The sequence below is a fragment of the Mus pahari genome, chromosome 1 (assembly GCF_900095145.1).
Source record: "Mus pahari chromosome 1, PAHARI_EIJ_v1.1, whole genome shotgun sequence".
Taxonomy (NCBI): Eukaryota; Metazoa; Chordata; class Mammalia; order Rodentia; family Muridae; genus Mus; species Mus pahari.
In genome coordinates, this window is record NC_034590.1 from 97,310,374 (window position 1) to 97,333,845 (window position 23,472).

Genomic DNA, 23,472 nt, shown 5'->3' on the forward strand with positions numbered 1-23,472 from the left:
TTTATTTACATTTCAAATGCTATCCCAAAAGTCCCCTATACCCTCCCCCTGCCCTGCTCTCCTACCCACTCACTCCCATTTCTTGGCCCTGGAGTTCCCTTGTATGGGGCATATAAAGTTTGCAAGACCAAGGGGCCTCTCTTCCCAATGATGGCCAACTAGGCCATCTTCTGCTACATATGCAGCTAGAGACATGAACTCTGGGCATACTGGTTAGTTCATATTGTTGTTCCACCTATAGGGTTGCAGACCCCTCTTTGTCTATTTTTAAAAATTAAACTGAGTCAGATGTAGTGGCACACACCTTTAATCCCAGCACTCAGGAGGCAGATATCTCTGTGTGTTCAAGACCAGCCTGGTCTACATAGTGAGTTCCAGGACAGCCAGGGCTCCATATCTGTCTTGGAAAAAAATAAAAAAATAAAAAAGATAAAAAATAAATACAAATTAAGCTGCTCTTTTGTCAGTGTGTGGGGCCGCTCTGGATAGCAGAGTGGTAAGCGCGCGTTGCGTATAATGAGAACGCAGACACACCCTGCATCTTGTCTGCCTTTTGATTTTGTTTGTGTTTCTGTTATGCCAATAGGATTTTCTCCTCTTCTTCCTCCCTCTCCTCTCCATTTTCTTCTTTGAAAGATTCTGTGATACAGGCTGGGCTCAAGCCTGCAATGATTACTCTACTTTAGACTCAGCTTCCAAGCATAGAAATGCATGCTTGGCTATGGTTTTGCTTTTTTTTTCTTTCTTCATTCGTTTTGGAGACAGGGTCTCTCTACATAGCTCCGGCTGTCCTGGAACTCACAGAGGTTGGCCTGCCTGCCTCTGCCTCCCAGGTGCTGAGATGGAACAGTTGTGCCACCATGCATGGCCAGGTTTACTTTTCTTATAATGTTTTTAGAAATAACTTATTTATTTTTATTTTATGTCTATTGGTATTTTGCCTGCATATATGTCTATGTGAGGGTGTCAGATCCCCTGGGACTGTTACAAACAGTTGTGAGCTGCCATGCAGATACTGGGAATTGTGCCTCAGTCCTCTGGAAGAGCAGCCAGTGTTCTTAATCACTAAGCCAACTCTTCAACCCTCTGAGAACATGTTAGTGAGCTTTATTCAACAACCCATCTGTTTGGTGGCCATGGTGTGTATACATAACGGTTATGTTCCACCAGGCTACATATCTGTAACCCTCTATCGTTTTTAGAATAAAGTCTATGGACAAAATAATGGCCTGGTTATCCAGGTTTACGTACGCGTAAGAACGGTATACATGTGACAAAGAGGACTTGGTTCAGGAGGTTTCCAGAGCAGGCAATGTTTACTGCTTGGTACATGTTGGGCCTTCAGGAGGGGACATCCATGATGAGATCTCTAGGAAGCCTACTGACTCCAGGCCTGGAGCTCAGAAGAACAAGTGTACTAGTTCTGCAGTCTGGGAGGCTGAGACGTACATTAGCTAAAGGCACAGAAATGCAGGTAATTAGAGGAATGGGAGGTCTCGGGTGAAACACCCCCCAAACACATCCCTAAGGAGCTTCATCTGTGGTTAAGCCACAGCCTGAGCACAGGCTGCAGAGGACAGGCCGTTAAGTGACATGAGGTTATCCTTGGCTCCTGGGGACAAAGCAGAGAAGTAGGCTAAGACCTGCTTCCATTTCAACACAGCAAGTGTAGGAAAGAGCACCTGTAAGGCAGAGAAGAGGGTCAGTCTGGTCATCAGTCTGTCCCTTCCTCCATGAAGCAACTCAGACTAGGGCATCAACAAGTGGCATTCCTGCAGTGATGGCACGCTCCTCCCTTTTTCCTTTCCTCTCTTTTCTTCCCTTTCTTTCTCTTCCCTCTTTCCTTCTGACTGCTAAGAGTTGAACTCAGGGCTTGTACACATGAGGCAAGTACTTTAACATCAAGTCTCAGTCCCTAGCTGGTGATTTCAGTTATGGCACAGACCCTGGGGCTAGGGGGATAGTTCCTGGGCAGAATGTTTGCCTCACATGCAGAAGCCCTGGGCTTAGTCCCTAGCATGGCATAATCTGGAGCAGGGAGACACATTTCAGTAACCCCAGCGCTCCACTATACAGGGAGCTCCAGGACCACACTAAACAGGATCCTACCTCAAGAATAAAACAAAGGCGCACGCCTTTAATCCCAGCACTCGGGAGGCAGAGGCAGGCCGATTTCTGAGTTCGAGGCCAGCCTGGTCTACAAAGTGAGTTCCAAGACAGCCAGGGCTATACAGAGAAACCTTGTCTCAAAAAACAAAANAAAACAAAAAAAGAATAACACAAAGAACCACAGCATCTGAGGGAGGACAGGAGAAAGCCTTCTGCCTGACTTCTACTTCCCCCGCTGGCCAGGTCTGCCTGCTATACTGTACTCAGCAAGAACCTCAAAACAACAAAACCAACATATAAGATTACAGATCCTAGAGCCTTATTTTCTGGTTTCAAGTCCTAACAAGGTCACTTACTAGTCATGTAACCTTGGGCACCTCAATTCCAGTTTCCTGTTTTCTGAAATAAAGACAGTAACAGTGGTCTTATGTCACAGACAGTTTACACTGATCCTACCTTATAGACTTCTCTAGTGACTTCCAGTGCTTTCTTTTTCCTTAGATTTTCTTGTATCCTAGGCTGACCTACACATGTAGCTTAGAATGATCCTCAATGTTTGATCCTGCCTCCACCTCATGAGTGCTGGGACTAGGTATATCACCGTCCTGGCTGATATAGTGCTAAGGACAAAATCCAGGACTTCATAAATGTTCCATGGATTCCATCAACTAAGCTGCATACACAGCCCTTGTTTTGTTTCTTCATACTGGGTTTCATGTAACCTTGGTTGGCCTTAAAGTTGCTAAGTAACTGAGGCTGGCCTTGAACTCCTCATCCTCCTGCTTCTAATTCTCAAATGCTGGGATTACAGGCATGTGTAACCATTCGCAGTCCAATGAATTAAAATGATAAAAATGTTTACATTAGAGCCTTGCACATATTAATGTTATGCAAATTTTAAATGCAAAAGAATTTCATTCATTTGTGACTAGCTAGAGTGTGCCAGGCCACTGAGGGTGCTGGGGACGCAGCAGTGAATAAGGCAGGTGAATTCCTGTCCTCACAGCTCATAGTCAGTGGTAAGCAAAATGTAGGGCCTGAGAGGCCTGAGTGGAGACAGAAGAAATGTACAGGATTGGCAAGACGGCTACCCTAGCACCTGGTGCACAGTGGGGCTCAGGAGATAGAACGGGAAGGAAAATCCTGGACCAGCAGCGAAGCAGAATCTCTAACGGACACCCGGGAGACTGAGATCCTCAGAGGAACGATTGCCATCCTCATCCCCATTTAGCAAGAGCAAACACACAGTGCTATCCCATGGCAGGCCCTGTTTCATTCTTGCATTGTATTAGTCCTTATCAAACACTAGGAGTTTAATGGTATTGCTCTCATTTTTTTTTTCCAGATGGGAACTAAAGCAAAGAGGCTAAGTAACCTGACTCATAGAGGTGACCCTAGAGGTGACCCTAGCCCAGGTCATCTGGGTCTAGCGTGGGTGGGATCAGACCTGTAGGCAGAGATGATGGGACAGGTTGCTAAGGCTCAGGACAGTGCAGAGCTTGAGCTTCAGACAAAATGGAAGGAATATATATATATATATATATATATATATATATATATATATATATTACACACACCACACTCACACCATACACACACACACACACACACACACACACACACACACACAAAGACTCACTACAGTCAACACAGGGTTCGTAGGTATGAGGGTCCAAGAAGAACACAGGCCTCAGCACTGGGGGCTCCACCCATTGGCCTGTTGCTCCACTTGGGGACTGTCGGCATCATGAGATCTTGCTAGTCAGAACTAACCAGGTCCCAGCCTCCTGGGATCTTTGTATCTAGCCTCCTGAGACCTTAAATTATCATCTTAAAACCTGTGCTCATGGGCTGGGCATAGTGGGGTACACCTTTAATTCCATCACTCTGGAGGCAGAGGTAGGCGGATCTCTGTGAGTTTCAGGACAGCTAGGGTTACAAACAAACAAACCAGCAACAAGAAAAAACTTGTGATCATACACACTATTATAACCGTGAGATGCTTTAAGAGAAGCACAAAAACCTCCATACCGCAGCTGAGGCCAGGAGGCTGCCAAACAGGCAGGTATGGTGGAAAGGCCCAGAGAGAGATGGAACTCACAGGAGCAAAACCTAGAAAGGAACCTTCCCCATCTACAGGCTCCGACCACAGTAGTCCTAACCTTATCCTTTTAAAAATTTCTTTCTGTGGCTTTCTGAGACGTGGTTTCTCTGCGTAGCTCTAACTGTTCTGAAACTCACTTTGTAGACCAGGCTGGCTTTGAACTCACCTGCCTTTGCCTTTGCTTCTGCCTCTGCCTCCGGAGTGCTGGGATTAGACTGTGTCATCACTGCCCAGCACCTGAACCTTTCTTGATGCCATCCAATTCTTACCTTTGGCAAGGAAGAAACTGTCAGACCAAGCTGTCAAAGGAGGAAATTGAATTTCGGAGGGAAACAATGAAACATTCAAGGCAGGGCTAGGTGATAGGTATCCAAGAGTCCCCCCCGACACCCTTGTAATACTAACCAGAGAATGAGGCAGAGGAGGGATTATGAGGCTGGTAGCAGTTAACCAGAGGCAGCAGCTAATATGCAAGCATATCCTTACAAAATTCTTTTTTTGTTGTTTTTCTTTTGGGTCCCTAGGGCATGGGAAGACTGAAGACTTACATGTGGAGGCTATCAGAATCATGAGACCTTGAAAGTCAGACCCCACAGCAGGCAGTTTTCTCCACATTATTTTCAGGGGACCAAACCAGGCAGACTGAGCTTCTGGAGAAACCCAGCAACTGCTTTCCCTGAGTGGGGTGGTCAGGGTCAGAGTATCCTCACTCCCTCCTTCCCAGACCTGGACGAGCTATACTCTAAAGGGGAAAGGACCAACGCCCCACACATGGGATCAGACTGCATGTGACAATTTCCAATCTTCTTTTTTTTTTTTTTTTAAAGATTTTTCTTATTCATTTAATGTATGAGTACACTGTTGCTGTCTTCAACACACCAGAAGAGGGCATCAGATCCCATTATAGATGGTTGTGAGCCACCATGTGGTTTCTGGGAATTGAACTCAGGACCTCTGGAAGCAGTTAGTGCTCTTAAACTCTTAACCACTGAGACATCTCTCCAGCCAGACAATTTCCAGTCTTGATGATCTTCCCAATCTTTTGCAGTCACCTCTAGTTCAGAGCAGGGAGACCAAGGTCCAAAGACAAAATATGACTCTCCAAAAGTCCATAGCAACTCAAGACTCAGAAATCTAGGCTTCTCACCCAGAACCAGAGAGGGACTGACTATTGGTTCTTTTGCTGAACTTTCAGGTATTCAAATATCCATTTTTAGCTGTTCTGACACCTGCTAAGGGACTTTGGGGTAGGGGGAGCTTCTATACAATAGAAGTTCCACAAGTGGGGCTGGTGAGATGGCTCAGTGGGTAAGAGCACCCGACTGTTCTTCCGAAGGTCCGGAGTTCAAATCCCAGCAACCACATGGTGGCTCGCAACCATCCGTAACAAGATCTGACTCCCTCTTCTGGAGTGTCTGAAGACAGCTACAGTGTACTTAAATATAATAAATAAATAAATCTTTAAAAAAAAAAAAAAAAAAAAAGAAGTTCCACAAGTGCATGGGACTTTGTTCTGTTGGTCCTTGATATGTTGCCAGTCCCTAAAACAGTATCTATTCTATAATATGCGTCCAATAAATATATCAAGTGAATATATTTCCAGAGGGTCAAAGCTGGGGAAATGGCACCGTGAGAGAAGTCTAAAGATCAGGAAACCACTAACTTTAGTTTCAGATACAAGAAAGGCTAATATTCGGATCAAATCTTCTGTGCGGGCCTGTTATGTGGCAGCTACCAAATTTGGTGCTGGGGATTCCGCTAGAGAAAAGCAAGTCATGCTCAGACGTCAGTTGTAAGGCAGGGCTGCGGAGGTAACAGTACATTTTTCTCAGTCTGAGCTGCTCTGGAATCATCTTGCTGCTCAGAAGATAGCGAGCTCAGCGGGACTGCAATGCTCATGCGGGGCATAGGCCGCCCACCTGTCAGAGGCTGTGCCAGGAGGACGCATGGGGAGCAGTGGGGGGAGCCCCACCTTGGCTGAGGTCACTTCCCACCCCCAGATTCTCTGCCTACAAAACCCTGCAATTCTCTGACGCTGGAGACTCGGGTCTTATTATTTTCTGACTTTCAAGGTCTCATGATCCTGACAGCCCCAAATGCAAGTCTTCACTTTGCCCACGCTCGAGGACCCAAAATTAAAACAACAAAAAAAGTGAATTCTACAGAGTATTCTTAGTAGGTGGCTGAGAGTAGGCAGTGTACCCTTCCCCACCTCGAAGAAGCGGTAGGGGCACAGCTCAGACGCTGGGGTGTCGGGGACGTCGCGAGACTGAAGCCCCGAGACGTCGCTGACAGGCCGGAACACGTGACTGGCGGTCGGGCGTGCAGCCCGTGGAGCTGAGCCCGGCTTGTCACGTGATGAGGGGGCGCCATGGGGTGATGTGAGATACGAGGCTCTCAGACTGCGTGCAAATGACGCATTCCCAACCCTTTGGGCAACTAGATCTCGGTTCCAATATGAGATGTTCCGGTAAAGGGGGGGTAGGGGGGCGGGCTCTGGAGTCAGGCAGCCTCGCTTCCGTTTGGCTGCCACTGCTTCCGACCTCCGCCTTTCCCTCTAGCGAGGACGAGCCGAGCCCTCGCGCGCATGCTCGGAATCATCCCCGAGGGGCGGGGCTGCAGCTGCGGGAGCAGGATGGGGGGAAGAGAAGGGAATTCCAACCTGTAGAACTTTGGGGGTCCTATGGTCGGGTTCTTCCCCACGGTTGTGGATGGTGAAAGGGGTGGGGCCTTTGGCGGCTCCTGGGGGCACTGGAGTTCGCAGGGTGAGGGAGGGGGTGTCAAGTGTGAGAGAGGTGCAGGACTTCCAAATTTAGAACCTTGAGGCCCTTTGGGCTCAGGTCCAGGGCACTCCGGCCACCATGCGCGACAGGACCCACGAGTTGAGGCAGGTGAGAAACCGGGGTGGTGAGGACACCCTGGAGTGAGGAGAAGAGGGGCCGGGCGGGCGCACTGGAGTGAGGACTCCTGGTTTTGGGTCCGGGACGGGTGGCTGATGGCCAGGAAGGAAAATCCCGGAAGCCCATGGTTCCTGCGGGACGAGAACCGCAGCGAGCAAGTGGCGCCAATGACTCCGGCCCTGGCAGGGGGATAACATCTCAGACGATGAAGATGAGGTTCGTGTCGCGCTGGTGGTGCACTCAGGTGCTGCCCGGCTGGGCAGCCCGGACGACGAGTTCTTCCAGAAGGTAAGGGTCAGGAGAACCGAGGAGTAGGGCGGACTAGAGTGACACTTAAGTCTTCAGCCCTCTTGGTGATCCTTCCTAGGTGCAGACAATTCGGCAGACTATGGCCAAACTGGAGAGTAAAGTCCGGGAGTTGGAGAAACAGCAGGTCACCATCCTGGCCACGCCTCTTCCCGAGGAGAGTAAGCGAAACCTGGGGCTCACGCACGCCAGCCCGGTGGACTATGGGGGATGTAGTTTTATTCAGGTGATGGCCAGGATGGGTTTGGTTTTGGTTTGTGGTAGAGGCTGTGGTTTGGAAGTGTTGGCTTTCTCGTTTAGGCATGAAGCAGGGCCTGCAGAACCTGCGAGAGGAGATCAAACAGCTGGGGAGAGAGGTCCGGGCACAGCTAAAAGGTGAATGAATTTCAAGGGACTCAGCCATATCTTTCCCTTTGATTCAGCCCTGTTGCTGGTATATCTAGTTGTTATATACAGTCAAGTGATATATCCAGGTCACACAGCAGCCTTGGGTCTAGGATCTCTGTCTCATGGCATCAAAGCCATGGTACTTTGCAGAGCACATTATGGCCTCTCAGATTCCTTTTTTATTATTTAAAGTTTAAATTCAAAACTGACTGCTATCGCCCTTTCAGCCCAGTGTGTATTCTTTGGGCAAGCAGAGGAGAGGTTCCTCTACACTTGTAGGAATAACCCACTGATGTAATTAAAAGACCAACGTATCTCAGAAGTTCAGAATTAGCTCCCTTGTCCTCCTCCCTCCTCCCTTCTCACCCGCTCCCCCACCTCTTCCTCCTATGTAGACCAGGCTGGCCTCAAATTCACAGAGATCCATCTTTATCTGCCTCTTGAGTGCTGAGATTAAATTAAAAGCTCGCTCCTTTTTTCTCCTCCTCCTCCTCCGACATTGTGAGTTACTACCAGAAGGCATCCCTGTTCACAGTCACTCTGTAATAATTTTAGAAGCCAAGGACCTCCTTACTATGTAGCTGGCATGTAGATGTGGCTTCGTGTTCTGGTCCCCAATCAATTTTTTGTTTGTTTGGTTTTTTTTTAGATTTATTTATTTATTGTATGTAAGTACACTGTAGCTGCCTTCAGACACTCCATAAGAGGGAGTCAGATCTTATTACAGATGGTTGTGAGCCACTATATGGTTGCTGGGATTTGAACTCAGGACCTTCGGAAGAGCAGTCAGTGCTCTTAACCGCTGAGCCATCTCTCCAGCCCCAATCAATTTTTTTTAATTCACTTAAAATATTTTATTATATGGCTTACACTTTTATTAATGGGTTTGCGTGTGCTCAGTATGTAGATCAGGCTAACCTTCAACAGAATGCAGCTGGCCTCCCAAACAATGTTTGTAAGTCTCAGGACAAACCCTCTTTCCCTCCATCCGTGTGTCTCTACCACAGCCATAGAGCCCCAGAAGGAAGAAGCTGATGAGAATTATAACTCAGTCAACACAAGGATGAAGAAAACCCAGGTGGGTTGTGTTTTCCTAGGACCAAGGAACTAATACAGTGTTTCTTAGGTTACTGAATGGTGACTTAGAGATCCTTGATGCTGGGGTCTCTGTTCTGATGCGTTCCCATATGAAAGCTCATACTCAGGAGAGGAAGAACTGGGTGTAGGCAGAGAATCCAAATCTCAGGATGCTCAATCCATTAGAACCCCCTACCTCCTCCATTCAAAGAGAATTTACTGTGTCAGACATGACTTAGGCCTGGCTGTGAGACACACACTTTCCTAAGCCTGAGATGGGGAGAGTGGATGGAATAGGGGACAAAGACATTTCTCATGTAGGACTTAGTTCCTTATCATTCTGCTCAAGGGAAAAAGAAACAGAAATAAAAACAACAAGCAGGGTTGGAAAGGCGGCACCGAGGTTAGGAGCAGTGGCTGCTCTTCCTTGGCCCCATAGATAGAGTTCAAGAGATGTAAGGGTGGCAGAATGGAGGATGTGAGAGGACCCTGTTGCACTATGAGAAGGAAGGAGGTGGGGAGGCGTGGGGAGGAAGAGGCAGTGACGGTGTAATGGGGGTCCTGATAAGACCTTTGGCTTTCTTTCTGAGGAGTGAGGGGGTCTGCCAAGATCACAAGGTAGCTATGGCCCCAGCACCTCCTGGCAGTTCTTGCTGACGCCCAGCTAGGCTTTCTGTTCTTAGCATGGAGTCTTGTCCCAGCAATTTGTCGAGCTTATCAACAAGTGCAACTCAATGCAGTCCGAATACCGAGAGAAGAATGTGGAGCGGATTCGGAGGCAGCTGAAGATCAGTGAGTTGGGGTACCCTGTCCTCAGGGTTTGGGGGCCCTGATCAGCTCTGAACTGGCCTTTCCTGTTACAGCCAATGCTGGAATGGTGTCTGACGAGGAGCTGGAACAGATGCTGGACAGTGGGCAGAGTGAGGTGTTTGTGTCTAATGTGAGTGGCCATAGCTATCCTTCCTCTGTGAGCTTTCCATCATTGGGTCCTGGTTTCTTTGTGTGGAAGGCAGGCCAAGGCCCAGTCAGGAATGAATTAGAACGCTGGGTTCATAGGTTAGAGGGATTTTGAGAAGCTCAGCTCAACTTCTGAGAACCAGGTGCTGGTTTCCCTGTGACATCTCCAGTTCCTGTCTGTCTCCCCAGATACTGAAGGACACACAGGTGACTCGGCAGGCCCTCAATGAGATCTCTGCACGACACAGTGAGATCCAGCAGTTGGAGCGCAGTATCCGTGAGCTCCATGAGATCTTTACTTTTCTAGCTACGGAGGTGGAGATGCAGGTGCGTGCCCAGAAGCCCTGTGCAACCTTTAGTCCTGGCCTTGACCTGGAGTGGAGGCGCTCTCCTGGGCTTTTCTGCTCTTCCAAGCTTGGGCATGCTTCCAGGTGATCTCTACTTTCATCCTTAGCCAAATTCTCCTCCCAGCTACCTTGATGGCATCCCACCTGCGCCACCAGCGTGCACCTCACCTAGGCATAGCCTTAGTCATGGCTTCTTTTCCTGTGACAGAAGCCCTCTAATGCTGTTAGAGCTCCTTGGAAAGTGGTCCCTAGATGGTCAACCTCCTGGTCTCTCCTAGGTTAGAATGGCCCTGTCCTGACCTTCTGAGATGAGCTCCACAGTGCTACAACCCTTCTCTTCTGCAGCTGGACCTAGGCTGGTAGTGCCAGGCGCAGGCAGGGAGAGGGATGGAGACTGGCCTAGAAGAATAGGCAAATTCAGACAAGTTTACTATCTATGGGAAAGGTACTAGTCCTATGAGGCCATGTCTGCAGGCCTCCACTGCAAATGGAAGTTATGTAGGACAATGGAACAGAGAGAAAGAACAACCTGACGGGGTGGGGCCTGAGAACCTTACTGTGAACAGCTCTGGTCCTGCCTAAGCTTTGTTAGTGTATCTTTTTTTTTTTTTTTCTGCTGATAATGTCTTGATTAGCCAGGCAGTAGTGGTGGTGCATGCCTTTAATCCCAGCACATGGGATGCAGAGGCAGGTGAATCTCTTGAGTTCTAGGCTAACCTGGTCTACAGGTAGAGTTCCAGGACAACCAGAGCTGCACAGAGAAACCCGTCTTTAACCCCCCCACACCCCTGTCCCTTGAGTGTCTTGGTTAGATTGGACTGGGCTAGACAAGTAACTGTTCTCATGTCCATGCCTGGTCACCTCTCCCCCTCTGAACTATCTCGTTTCTCTGAGCAGGGGGAGATGATCAATCGTATAGAGAAGAACATCCTGAGCTCAGCAGACTACGTGGAACGTGGGCAAGAGCATGTCAAGATAGCCCTAGAGAATCAGAAGAAGGCGAGGAAGGTAAGCCTGGGCTCTGGTCCTGGCTGTGGGCACTTCAAAGTGACTGTCCGTGACCCTTCCTCTCCCACAGAAAAAAGTCATGATTGCCATCTGTGTCTCTGTCACTGTTCTCATCTTGGCTGTCATCATTGGCATCACCGTAACCATTGGATAATGTCACATGTTCTTGGTGAGAAATGGCAGGCCTGCCCCATCCCTGGCAACAGCCTCCCCTCCTCCTGTCAGACCCATTTCTTTCTCCTTCCCTTGCAGGCACTGGGAGAGACAGAGACCCAGCCTTTGTGGAGGTGGAGGTGGGGCAGGCCTCCAGCTGAACCCGTCCACACACTGGCCTTTGTAGAGAGGGCCTGTGGCTCTTCTGGGGTTGGCAGCTGCTCATTCATGGAATCCTCCCCTGGAGTCCTCCCCTTCAGGCCACAATGCCTGGGAGACAGTTTCCAATGTCCTGTTTGTCTGGGATACATGGTTTTGTAAAAAATTAAAAAAAAAAAAAAAAAAAAAAAAGACTAAGAAGAAGCTTGGAGCCAGCTGTGCTGTGTGTTCTGGAAAGGCTGGCCCAGGCCTCAAGTATGCATTCTCCTTCCGCCTGGCCATGGCTGATGCCAGCCCTGGTCTAGACAGGCTCAGCTCAGACTTCTCTAGAAGAGCATCCAAGGGTGGGTGAGGTGGGCCAGGGAGAGGCAGCACTCACAGCTGGGACTGCATATCCCTGAAGCGATGAGCTGCCTGTCCCAGCACTGGGCTAGAAGAGACATCTTGAGAAACACTTCAGCAGACAGGAAGAGCAGTTCTCAGTACGGACAGTGTTTAGGTGGAATGTTAAAATGGAATGGAGACAGGCAGCATAAGAAGTTGCGTGGCACACACCTTTAATCCCAGCACTCAGGAGGCAGAGGCAGGCAGATTTCTGAGTTCTAGACCAGCCTGGTCTACAAAGTGAGTTCCAGGACAGCCAGAGCTATACAGAAAAACCCTGTGTCGAAAAACCAAACCAAACCAAACAAACAAACAAACAAAAAGTTGCCTAGCAGAGGAAACAGCTGGCCAGGTCCTGTGACCATAGATGAGCACTGCCTTTTGTTAAGAGGAGTTCTTAGAGACCCGTCACTCCACAGTGGCTGCCTGGTTTGTGGGGATTATCCAGTGGAGGCAGACAGAGGAGCCTGGAACCTGGCTTTTCACAAGACACATGAGCTACAGGCTCTGATTCTGTTTCAAGACCCAGCCTAGTCTACATAGCATATTCTAGGCCATTCAGGGCTACACAGAAAGACTATCTTGAGGGTGGATGGAGGGAAAAATGATTTTGTAGCTTTAAAGTAGTAGGTGTACCTTTCATCCTAACACGCAGGAGGCAGTGGGTGAATGATCAAGTTTGGGGCATAGGTTATCTTCTCCTGTGGGTGCCAGAGTCGAGCCTGGGCTGAGAGGTCTGCGTGGCGATGCTCATACCTGCTGGCCCGTCGCGCTGGCCACTGACTATGAATTTTGAATGGCTTCTTGTGTAGGTGCCGAGTTTCCGGAGAAGGATACAGCTTTTTACTGAGGCCACATGGTTCAGGCTTGGTTAGTCAGTGGTCTTTGGCTTCAGGCTCTTAAGGCTCTCCATCCTACTTTCAATCCCATGAGACTCCACAGTCTTGAAAGGGCTAGATGTGTCAGGCTACTGCACCCCCAGGCTATTTCAGGAGGGACTCCTTCCTGCCAGCTTTATCTGGCCAGGGGAGATTACATGCCTGTTGCTGTCCATATATAGGATGTATATATGGACATTAACTGGGAAACAACTGGTCAGAGATCCTAGGTTTTTTCCTCCCTCAGCATAAAGTGGTTCGTTTTAGGAAGTGGATCTGTGCTGGGTGTCACATGCAGTCCCCAGACACCCAAAAAAGTAGTAGAATCACTACCACTAAGAGAAAGTGACGGAGGGTGTGGTGTTCGCCTTTAATCCCAGCACTCTGGAGGCAGAGCAGGAGGATCTCTGTGAGTTCAGGGCAGCCTGGTCTACAGAGTTAATTCTAGGACAGCCAGGGCTACACAGAGAAACCCTGGAGACAGACAGGCAAACAGGTAGACCGACAGACAAGGGAAATCTTCCATAAAAGTGCAAGGCTTTGGGTTTGTGGGAAACGGTAGTGGGGGTGAGTCGGGAAGGGCAGATGCTAAGTAGCTGACCAAGCTGGATGGGGCAGCTGGCAACCAGGGGCATGTTGACTCTGGGAACTCTGGGATCCCCTGTTTTCCATCTCTTCTCTCCAAGGCCTCCATTTCCAGCAGGCTCTCGTCCTGTCAGCCGCCTCTGTCCACTTTCTTACACTGCCTTCGAAGTAAAACACAGACAAGACACCAACTGACCTGATACAGATGTTGGACATCGACATCTGTGCAGCTGATTCCTGTCTCTAAAGTGTATTGTTTTATTTCCTTGTTTTGTGTACACATGTGAGGAGGTCAAAGAATGACTCAAACAACTATACTCAAACGACTATAGTTCTCTCCTTCCACAGGGTGGGACTCCATTGAGCTCAAGTTGCCAGGCATGGAAGCAAGCACGGTTGTCCACTGAGCTGTTCTTTTTGTTTTGTTTTGTTTTGTTTTTCGAGACAGGGTTTCTCTGTATAGCCCTGGCTGTCCTGGAACTCACTCTGTAGACCAGGCTGGCCTTGAACTCAGAAATCTGCCTGCCTCTGCCTCCCGAGTGCTGGGATTAAAGGTGTGCACCACCAAGCCCGGCTGTGTCTCTGCTTCTTGAGTCTGGGTCTCACTCTGTATAAAGCTCAGGCTAGTTTAGTTTTAGATTTTAAATTTTATTCTATGTGCATGAGTGCTTTGCCTGCATGGATGGATGTATACCATGCTGATGGAGATCAGAAGCTGTGGATCTCCTGAGATGAGTTACTATGAGTCACGATGTGGGTGCTAGGAACCAAACCTAGGTCTTCTGCAAGTGCTCTTAACCGCCAAGCCATCTCTCTAGCACCAGCCCAGGCTAGTCCTGAACTCACTGTGTAGCCCAGGCTGACCTGAAACTTCTGCTAGTTCTCTTGGCTTGGCCTCCTTGGTGCTGGAATTGCAAGCATGTGTTTCATGCCTGCCTAGTCTTCTGTTACTGATGTGGTGGACCACCACACTTAGAAGCTTATAGCCCACAGTTATCCTTTCACAATAACGGAGGTGGCAAGAACAAAGCCACTGTCACTCAGCAAGGCCAAATGTGTGCAGACCTGCTTCATACTGGTGGCTGAGATACAGAACCTGATCCTCTTTTAGGTCCGTTAGTTACTGTGTTCCTCAGCTCGTGGGCTCTCCACTGAGGGTACAACAGTCTGCACCGCTGTCTAGCAGTGACTTCTGTGTCCCTCTAATAATAACCGCCTTTGTAGGGCCAGGCAGTGGTGGCGCACGCCTTTAGTCCCAGCACTTGGAGGCAGAGGCAGATGGATCTCTGAATTCAAGGCCAGCCTGATCTACAGAGTGAGTTCCAGGACAGCCAGGTCTACACAAGGAAACCCTGTCTCAAACAAACAAACATAACTAAATTCCTTTATGATTGCTTAGGACCCACTCAGACATCAAGCTACATATCCAGCCTGTCTTTAGTTGCACAGGTCCACAGGTGACATTTGTGCTGTAGGGCAGATTCTCCTCACCTGAGTCTGTAAATTATCATGTCTTCCCAGGCTTTTGCCATATAAATTAATGTTATTAATTAGGCTATGAACATGGCTGGGCCTGTCTTACTTCTTATCCCACTTACTTAAACTTAGTAATTTTTTAAAAATATTTTTGTATGTATGTATGTATGTATGTATGTATGTATGTAATGTCTGTGAGTACACTGTAGCTGTCTTTAGACATACCAGAAGGGGGCATCGGACCCCATTACAGATGGTTGTGAGCCACCATGTGGTTGCTGAGAATTGAACTCAAGACCTCTGGAAGTGGGGGCTGGTGAGATGGCTCAGCAGGTAGAGCACCCGTCTGCTCTTCCAAAGGTCCTGAGTTCAAATCCCAGCAACCACATGGTGGCTCACAACCATCCATAACAAGATCTGGTGCCCTCTTCTGGAGTGTCTGAAGACAGCTACAGGGTACTTACATATAATAAATAAATAAATCTTTAAAAAAAAAAAGAACCTCTGGAAGTAATTTATTCGCAAATATTTGTTGAGCAAGATTTATGTTCCAGACATTGTTGTAGGTGCCTAGAGAAGAGAAATAGAAATAAAGGTGAGGTTTCTGATTTTATATACAGTCTCTGTTAGTTGGGAAGCCAAGTGAATACATTTTAAAGATATTCTAAAACTGCAATAGGCATTATTATGAAAAAGAGGATGACAGAAAGCTCTTACTTTTTGGAGATGAGGGAGGCGAAGTCGAAAAGATTGAGAGTTTTATTTCGCCCGGGCTATATATCAAAACTGTCTAAAGAAGAAAGAGGCCTGAATTGTGATGTACACCCTGAGTCCCAGCTTGTGGGAGGCAGAGGCAGGCAAATCTTTTTGAGTCTGAGGCTAGCCTGATCTACACAGGTTCCAGGCTAGCCAGGACAACATAGTGAGACCCTTGTTTAGCTATTTAAAAGAGACAAATAAGCTGGGTGGAGGTGGCACACGCCTTTAATGCCAGTCTCAGGAGGCAGAGGCAGGCAGACCTTTGAGTTTGAGGTCTACAGAGTGAGTTCCAGGACAGCCAGGGCTACATAGAGAAACCCTGTCTCAAAAAAACAAAGACAAAACAAAACAAAAGGTAATACAGTAAACCTGGCAGAATGCTGTAAATGTGTCCTAAGTAGGGTATCACATAAACCATTTTAGAAAAAATGACTAACACCGTGTCTGGGTACTGAGACGCAGAAGGCAAACCAAAGCTGTGAGGGATTATTTCTAGTCTGGAAATGTAAGGAAAATTCCCAAGGTGGAGGGTTTTCATCTGTTTGTTTGTTTGTTTGTTTGTTTGTTTTAAGATTCATTGCTGGGCAGTGGTGGCGAATGCCTTTAATCCCAGCACTTGGGAGGCAGAGGCAGGAGGATTTGTGAGTTCCAGGACAGCCAGGGCTATACAGAGAAGCCTCAAAAAAACAAAACAAAATAAAAAAGATTTATTTATTCTATGTGTATGAGTAGTACACTGTCTCTATGAGACACCCCAGAAGAAGGCATCAGATCCCATTACAGATGGTTGTGAACCACCATGTGGTTGCTGGGAATTGAATTCAGGACCTCCGAAAGAGCAGTTAATGCTCTTAACTGCTGAGCCATCTCTCTAGCCCCTGAGATTTTTGCATGTTTGTTTTTGTTTTTTGTTTTGTTTTGTTGTTTTGTTTTGTTTTTTATTTGTGTTTTAAGACAGTGTCTCACTTAGTAGCTTCAGCTGACCTGGAACTCAGCGATCCAGTGCTCACCTCTGCCTCCTGAGTGCTGGGATTAAAGTCAAGTGCCACCACACCTAGCTCCTAGGTGGGTGATTTCTAAAGAATTTTAAATGTTTATTTTATTTATATGTGTATGTTGAACCCCTGGATCTGGAGTTATAGACAGTTGTAAACCACCTGTTATGGGTGCTGGGAACCCAAACCAGACCCTCTCCACGCACGCATGCACAGCGAAGGGGGCTGGGCCAGCGGCTCAGCTGTAGTGGGCTTGTGGAGCCTGAGCAAAGCCCTGGGCCGGGTCCAGCGGATCCCGCAAGGCGCACTTATCACAGCATTCAGGAAGTGCAGAGGGGATCAGAAGTTGAAAGTCATTCTTGGCTACACAGCTAGTTTGAGGCCTACTTAGGACACACAAAATGCTGATCTCAAGAAACCAAAAACCTTAAGCTAGAGATATGGCTCAGAAGTTAATTATACTTTGCTGCTCTTAGAGGACTTGAGCTAATTTCCCAGCACACACATGGGGGTTCACAAACATCTAAACTCAGTTCCTGGGTATCCTGTGCCCTCTTCTTCTTTTTCTTCTTTTGTTTTTTATAACGTATGTGCAGAATTCAGCAAGATACCAGGAATTTTTAAAAAAGATTTATTTATTATATATGCAAGTATACTGTAGCTGTCTTCAGACTCACCAGAGAAGGGCATCAGATCTTATTACGGATGGTTGTGAGCCACCGTGTGGTTGCTGGGATTTGAACTCAGGACCTTCAGAAGAGCAATCAGAGCTCTTAACCACTGAGCCATCTCACCAGTCCCCCTGTGCCCTCTTCTGACCTCTGCATATGGTACAGGCACATATGCAGGCAAAACACTTGCACATAAAATAAATAAATCTGATTTTGTTTATTGTTTTCAGACAGGGTTTCTCTGTGTGGTCCTGGCCGTCCTAGAACTCACTCTATAGACCAGGCTGGCTTTGGATGAAAATGAATAAATATTAAAAAAAAAAAAACCTTAAAGAATACAGACACAGAAGTCCAATAGAATGTTAGCAAATCCAATCCAATCCAATCCAATCCAATCCATGTTAGAAGGGATCAGAAGATGCCACCCTGTGGGGTTTATCCCAGGAGTACAGGGTTGGTTTACTATCGGAGGTCAAATAATGCAGATTATTAGTAGAATAAAAAAAACAAAAGCCATAGGATAATCTCAGTAGACACAGAAAATGAGTTTGACAAAATAAAATTTGCTTTCATATTAAAAAACTTAACATAGTAGAACTGTGAACTGTAGCTTAGTCGGTGGAGTGCGTGAGTAGCATGCACACAGGCCTGAATTCCAGTACTTGGGAGGTGGAGGTGGGAGGGTCAGATGTTCAAGGTCATGCTTGGCTGTGTCCTAAATTCCAAGCCAACCTGACCCTATGAAACCTCTTTTTCAAAAAATGTTTAGCACAGTGGGAATGAAAGGGAATTTCCACATTGTAGCAAGACTGTGTTTCTTATCATTAAGGCGAAGCAATCCAAGTCTGGCACAGTGGCTTGCCTGGAATTCTGAAACCAAGGCTAGCCATGGCTACAGAGTGAGTTTGAGGCCAGCCAGCAATATACTAGAGACCCTGTCTCAAAACAAACTAAATGTAATGACGTTAAAAAGAGAACAATTTATTTCTAGTAGCAGCAGAAAAAATATTTGATATAAATTTGACAGGAGTGTAAGAGTTACTGGTAAACCAGGCGTGGTAGTGCATGCCTTTGATCCCAGCACTTTGGAGGCAGTGTCAGGAGGCTGTGAGTTCGAGGCCAGCCTGGTCTACAGACAGAGTTCCAGGACAGCCAGGGCTACACAGAGAAACCTTGAAACAAAAAGATTTATAGATAAGATGAAAAAAAAAATACTGTTTAAAGGAATTAAAAATCTAGGTGGGGCTGGATAGATGGATCTGAGGTTAAGAACTGGCTGCTTTCCCAGAGGACCCGGGCTTAATTCCCAGCTCCCAAATGATAGCTCATGCCTGTCTCTTCACTCCAGTTTCAGGGACTCCAATACCCTCTTTCGGGCATTTCATGCACGCGATGCACAAACATACATCCCAGTAAAAGACCCATGTACGTCCAATAATTTTTTTTTTTGAGACAAGGTCTCTCTGTGTAGCCCTGGCTGTCCTGAAACTCACTCTGTAGACCAGGCTGGCCCCAAACAGATTTCACCTGCCTCTGCCTCCCGAGTGCTGGCATTAAAGTTGTGTGCCACCACCGCCTGACTTAAAAATAAATCTTTAAAAATTAAATATCTGGGCTGGTGAGATGGCTCAGTGGGTAAGAGCACCCGACTGCTCTTCCGAAGGTCCGGAGTTCAAATCCCAGCAACCACATGGTGGCTCATAACCACCTGTAACAAGATCTGATGCCCTCTTCTGGAGTATCTGAAGACAGCTACAGTGTACTTACATAGAATAAATAAATAAATCTTTAAAAAAATAAAATAAAATAAAAAAATAAAAATTAAATATCTAATTAAATTTAAAGCGTCCCATGCTCACAGGTCAAAAATTAATATTGTGAAGTTGGCAATTTCCCACACAATGATTCAGTATAGTTACCAAAACTTAAACTAGCTTTTTAAACTTCTTGGGAGCAAAATCTGGCAACCTGATTCAAAAATTCAAATGGGGTTAAAGTGTGATGCCACACATCTGTAATTCCAGTACTGAGAAGGCTGAGGCAGGAGAATGGAAAGTTTGAGGCCAGCAATGATTACATGCTGAATTCTAGGCCAACATGCAGTTCTCAAATCCAGTCTCAAAAACTAAAACTGGGGCTGGTGAGATGGCTCAGTGGGTAAGGGCACCCGACTGCTCTTCCAAAGGTCCGGAGTTCAAATCCCAGCAACCACATGGTGGCTCATAACCACCTGTAACAAGATCTGATGCCCTCTTCTGGAGTATCTGAAGACAGCTACAGTGTACTTACATAGAATAAATAAATAAATCTTTAAAAAAAAAAACAAACAAAAAGCTAAAACTGAACTAAAGTAAAATAAAATAGAACTATAAGACTAGGGGGAAAAAATCTTGAAATAAAACAACTGGCAGAGAAACAAAACACACACACACACACACACACACACACACACACATAAAGCTGGAAGCCTCATAGGCCATGATTTGAAGTTCTTACAAAATTGTGTTAATGAGGCGACTAGAGAATGGCTTGGTGCTTAAGAGCACTTGTTGCTTTTGCAGATGCCCAGGGTTCAATTCCCAGCACCCACACAATTATTCGCAACCAACCATTAACTCCAGTTCTAGGAGCTCTAATACCCTCTTCTGAGTACACAGACATGCATGCAGTCAAAATCTGTAGAAAAAATAAAAATTTTTAATCCTGCAATAATCAAAATAGTGTGGTATTGGCATAACAGCATACATGAAGCTTAAGGTGTGTGTTAGATGTAGAAAACTGCCTAGCATGTGCCAGGCCTTGAGTTTGATCCCCAACTAGAAACCAAACAGAACCTCTCATATTTACAGTTCCTTTATTTTTCTTAAGATGGCCAAGACAATGAAATGGACAAAGAATAGTCCTTTCAACAGATGCATTTGGAACAGTAGGAAATCCATAGGCAAAGAAATGAAGCTGAGCCTCCTGCTTCAAACCATGCACAGAAATTAACTCAACATGGGCCAAGTGTCTGATGTAGAGGGTTTCTAGCTATAAAAGCATACATAGCTCAAAGAACACATCAATGTTCAGGAGAAATGGTTCAGCTCTTAAGAACACTTGCTGCCACATCAGGTGGCTCACAAATTGCTTGCGATTCCAGTTCCAGAGACTCCAACTCCCTCTGTGAACACTGCACTGACATCTACCTAACCCACATCTAAACATAGAATTAAAAATTAAAAGCAGCAAGTTTGTAAATAAATTATAAACTTGACAACTGTTTTAACTGTATGTATTCATGTGTGTGTGTGTGTGTGTGCGCGCACGCGTTAGCGCGCACATCTGGGCAGGAGTGCTCAGAAGGCCAAGAGGATGACTTTCTGCAGTCAATCGTCCCCTTACACCATGTAGGTTCCAGTAATCAAACTCAGGCTGCCAGCCTCAGTGGCAAAAGCCACCTCACTGTTCGACCTGCTTCTGCCTCCCAAATGCTGGTATAAAGATCCATGCCCTCACCCCTCCTCCCATGTAACTTTTATTCTTTTAAGACAACAAAGTCCTCATTAAGAGCTAAGCAACTGCTCTAGTACTGAACTATATACTCTCAACTCTAAAGACCCTCCTCCATTTTAGACACTTAAGGTGTGTGCGCGCACATGTGTACATGTTCATGCCACATCACTTGGTGGTGGTCAGAGGACAACTTTAAGAATCAGTTCTCTCCTCCCATCACCCATCACACGTCTTGGCCATCAGACTTGAGTTGTTGAGCTTGGTGGCAAATACATTTTACTGGTTGAGCATCTCACCAACCTAAAGACTTCCCTCTAAACACTCATGTATGAGAACCAGTACATGACTGCTATGGCTGCCACTGAGATGTCTTGCTATTTTTCCTGGTGCTGAGTTTGCCATTCCTGAACCATGGCTGCTTGCTGCAATGTCCCCATGACGGGCACATGAGCCTGGAGATGACCTGTGCCCTGGTTACTTACTGACACTGCCAACTTGGTGGTCCTCAAGTCTTTCAGAAACCTAGAGTGGTGGTGCATGATTGTATTCTCAGCACTTAGGAGGCTGAGGCAGGAGGACACCTCAAGTTCAAGGCCAGTCTGGGCTAAGATAGAGAGATAGTGTCCTAAAAAAAAAAAAAAGAAAAGAAAAGAAAAAAGAGGACTTTCTATAGCAAGACTCTCAAAAAAGAGCAGAAAAGAAAGAACTTGGGAAGGGCTTTGGCCTCCTTGGCTTTTAGCTTTGCTTCAGCTACAAATGGAAATCGAGTCCCCAATGGCTTCACTGGAAGACCTAAACTCTCCAGCACCCGGCTAGGCAGGCAAGGCCGCTCAGCAGGCAAAGGTGCTTGCTGACAGCCTGAGTTCCATCCCTTGGTCCCAAGTTGTTCTTGAACCTCCACACATGCACCATGGCACACATGCACCCACAACAAAATAAGAATAAACAGAATTTTAAAAAATAAGTATCCACGGAAATTTGAGGCTGTGTGACTCCGCCCTACAGGAGAGCATACGGATGAGTATTTCCCCACCCCACCCAGTGCCACATTTGTAAATCTTATCCTCACCCTGTGTTTGTTTGTTTGTTTGTTTGTTTTTATCAAGACAGGGTTGCTCTGTGTAACAGTGTCCCCACCCCATACCCCTTTATTTACTGTTCTGTTTACTGAGACAGTTTCTCATTTCACTTTAGACTCCTTCAAATCTGCCATATAGCCAAGGCTAGCCTCTAACTCTCAAATCTCCTCCTTTTCTCCCCCAAGATTTTGGGTTATGGGCATGTGGTACCACATCTGACTAATTTCTGGCAAGTCATGTGATAATGAAAATGTCACAGTCTCATCTAGACATTTTTTCTTTCTTTCTTTCTTTCTTTTTTTTTTTTTTGTCTTGTTTTGTTTTGTTTTTCCAGACAGGGATTTTCCTGTGTAGCCCTGGCTGTCCTGGAACTCACTTTCTAGACCAGGCTGGCCTCGAACTCAGAAATCCGCCTGCCTCTGCTTCCCAAGTGCTGGGATTAAAGGCGTGCGCCACCACTGCCCGGCTAGACATTTTTCAAGAAAAACTATGCATCAGTCTAGCTTTTCCCAGTGAGGTGAACAATCACAGCTGTCATTAAAAATGTTCACAAAAATTGATAGCATCCTATCACTTCAGATGCTGAATGATAACACCATGAGATGTCAAAGGCCACTCGGCTACACAGCAAAACTGTCTCAAAACAAAACAGAAAAAAAAAAAAAAAAAGAAAGAAAGAAAAAGAAAAAGAAAAAGGAAACAACCACCACAACAAAACCTCGATAAAGAACGAATGATGAAATGTGTTGGGCTTGGTGGCATACACCTGTCGCAGCAGGCTGACACTGGTGGACCAAAGCTTCCAAGTTGGCCAGGTGGTGGCACACACCTTTGATCCAGGCAGGCAAATGAATCTCTGAGTTCGAGGCCAGCCTGGTCTACAGAGTGAGTTCCAGGATAGCCAGGGCTACACAGAGAAACCCTGTCTGGGGGGGGCGGGGGGGGGAGAAGAAGTTCCAAGTCTTTTTGGCCTAGAGAGGTTTGCCCAGCATGCCTGTGGCTCCTGGTTCAATCCTCACCACTACACAACTTGAAAATAAGAAACAGTGAGTTCACAGATCTAGGCATGGATGTCTTTGGATCCCCTCTCTCACTCTGGTTGACTTTAATTTTTGTGCCAATTATGTATGTTCTATTCTAGTGCTTTGGTTTTTTAGCATGTCAAACACACTGCCTGGTTTTTTAAAATAAGTATCTGGGCTCAGTAGCAGAGCAAATACTTACTACATTTGAGACCCTAACTTCAACACCCAACACCAAAAACTAAACCAAATCAAAAGAGAAAGATAGATGTTCCATATTAATCAAAGATTTTCAGATTGTGTAAAACTGCCCTCTTCATATAAGTCAAAATGGTGCCCATTAAAGTTCTCATGGATGTTTTGAAAACCATTCATAATGCCATACACAGGCAGACATCAGGCTGGTGACAAGCCACGTGCCCACATCAACTTGTTTCCTAGTTGTGATGATGACATTGGCCATACTAATAAACTTGAGAACACTGGAAGATCAACGTGAACGTCACAGGCGGGTTACACAGTGCGGGCAGTAGCCAGTTCTAGGGCTGACACAAACCTCAAAAATCTGGGGAAATGGCAAAATAGTCTGCTCCCAGCCCAAGTTTGGTTTCACTACACTGA

The 23,472-nt window shown here is 46.5% G+C and overlaps 1 protein-coding gene across 4 annotated transcripts; it reads left to right on the plus strand.

Annotated features, from left to right (window-relative positions):
- Window positions 1-6,788: 6,788 nt before the first annotated feature.
- Stx4 (syntaxin 4) lies at window positions 6,789-11,699 on the plus strand. 4 transcript variants are annotated; one of them, XM_021201586.2, is made up of 11 exons: window positions 6,795-7,104; window positions 7,300-7,401; window positions 7,481-7,580; window positions 7,720-7,794; window positions 8,814-8,884; window positions 9,567-9,675; window positions 9,747-9,823; window positions 10,030-10,167; window positions 11,085-11,195; window positions 11,266-11,364; window positions 11,448-11,675. In XM_021201586.2, exons 1-10 carry the CDS (start codon window positions 7,075-7,077, stop codon window positions 11,347-11,349), a joined length of 897 nt encoding a protein of 298 aa, XP_021057245.1. In that variant the 5' UTR covers window positions 6,795-7,074; the 3' UTR covers window positions 11,350-11,364; window positions 11,448-11,675. The 4 variants fall into 4 exon arrangements, with proteins under 4 accessions (XP_029394679.1, XP_021057245.1, XP_021057270.1 ...); XM_029538819.1 differs by lacking the exon at window positions 11,266-11,364 and having other exon boundaries at window positions 6,789-7,104; window positions 11,448-11,699; XM_021201611.2 differs by lacking the exon at window positions 6,795-7,104 and having other exon boundaries at window positions 7,459-7,580; window positions 11,448-11,536.
- The last annotated feature ends 11,773 nt before the right edge of the window (window positions 11,700-23,472 follow it).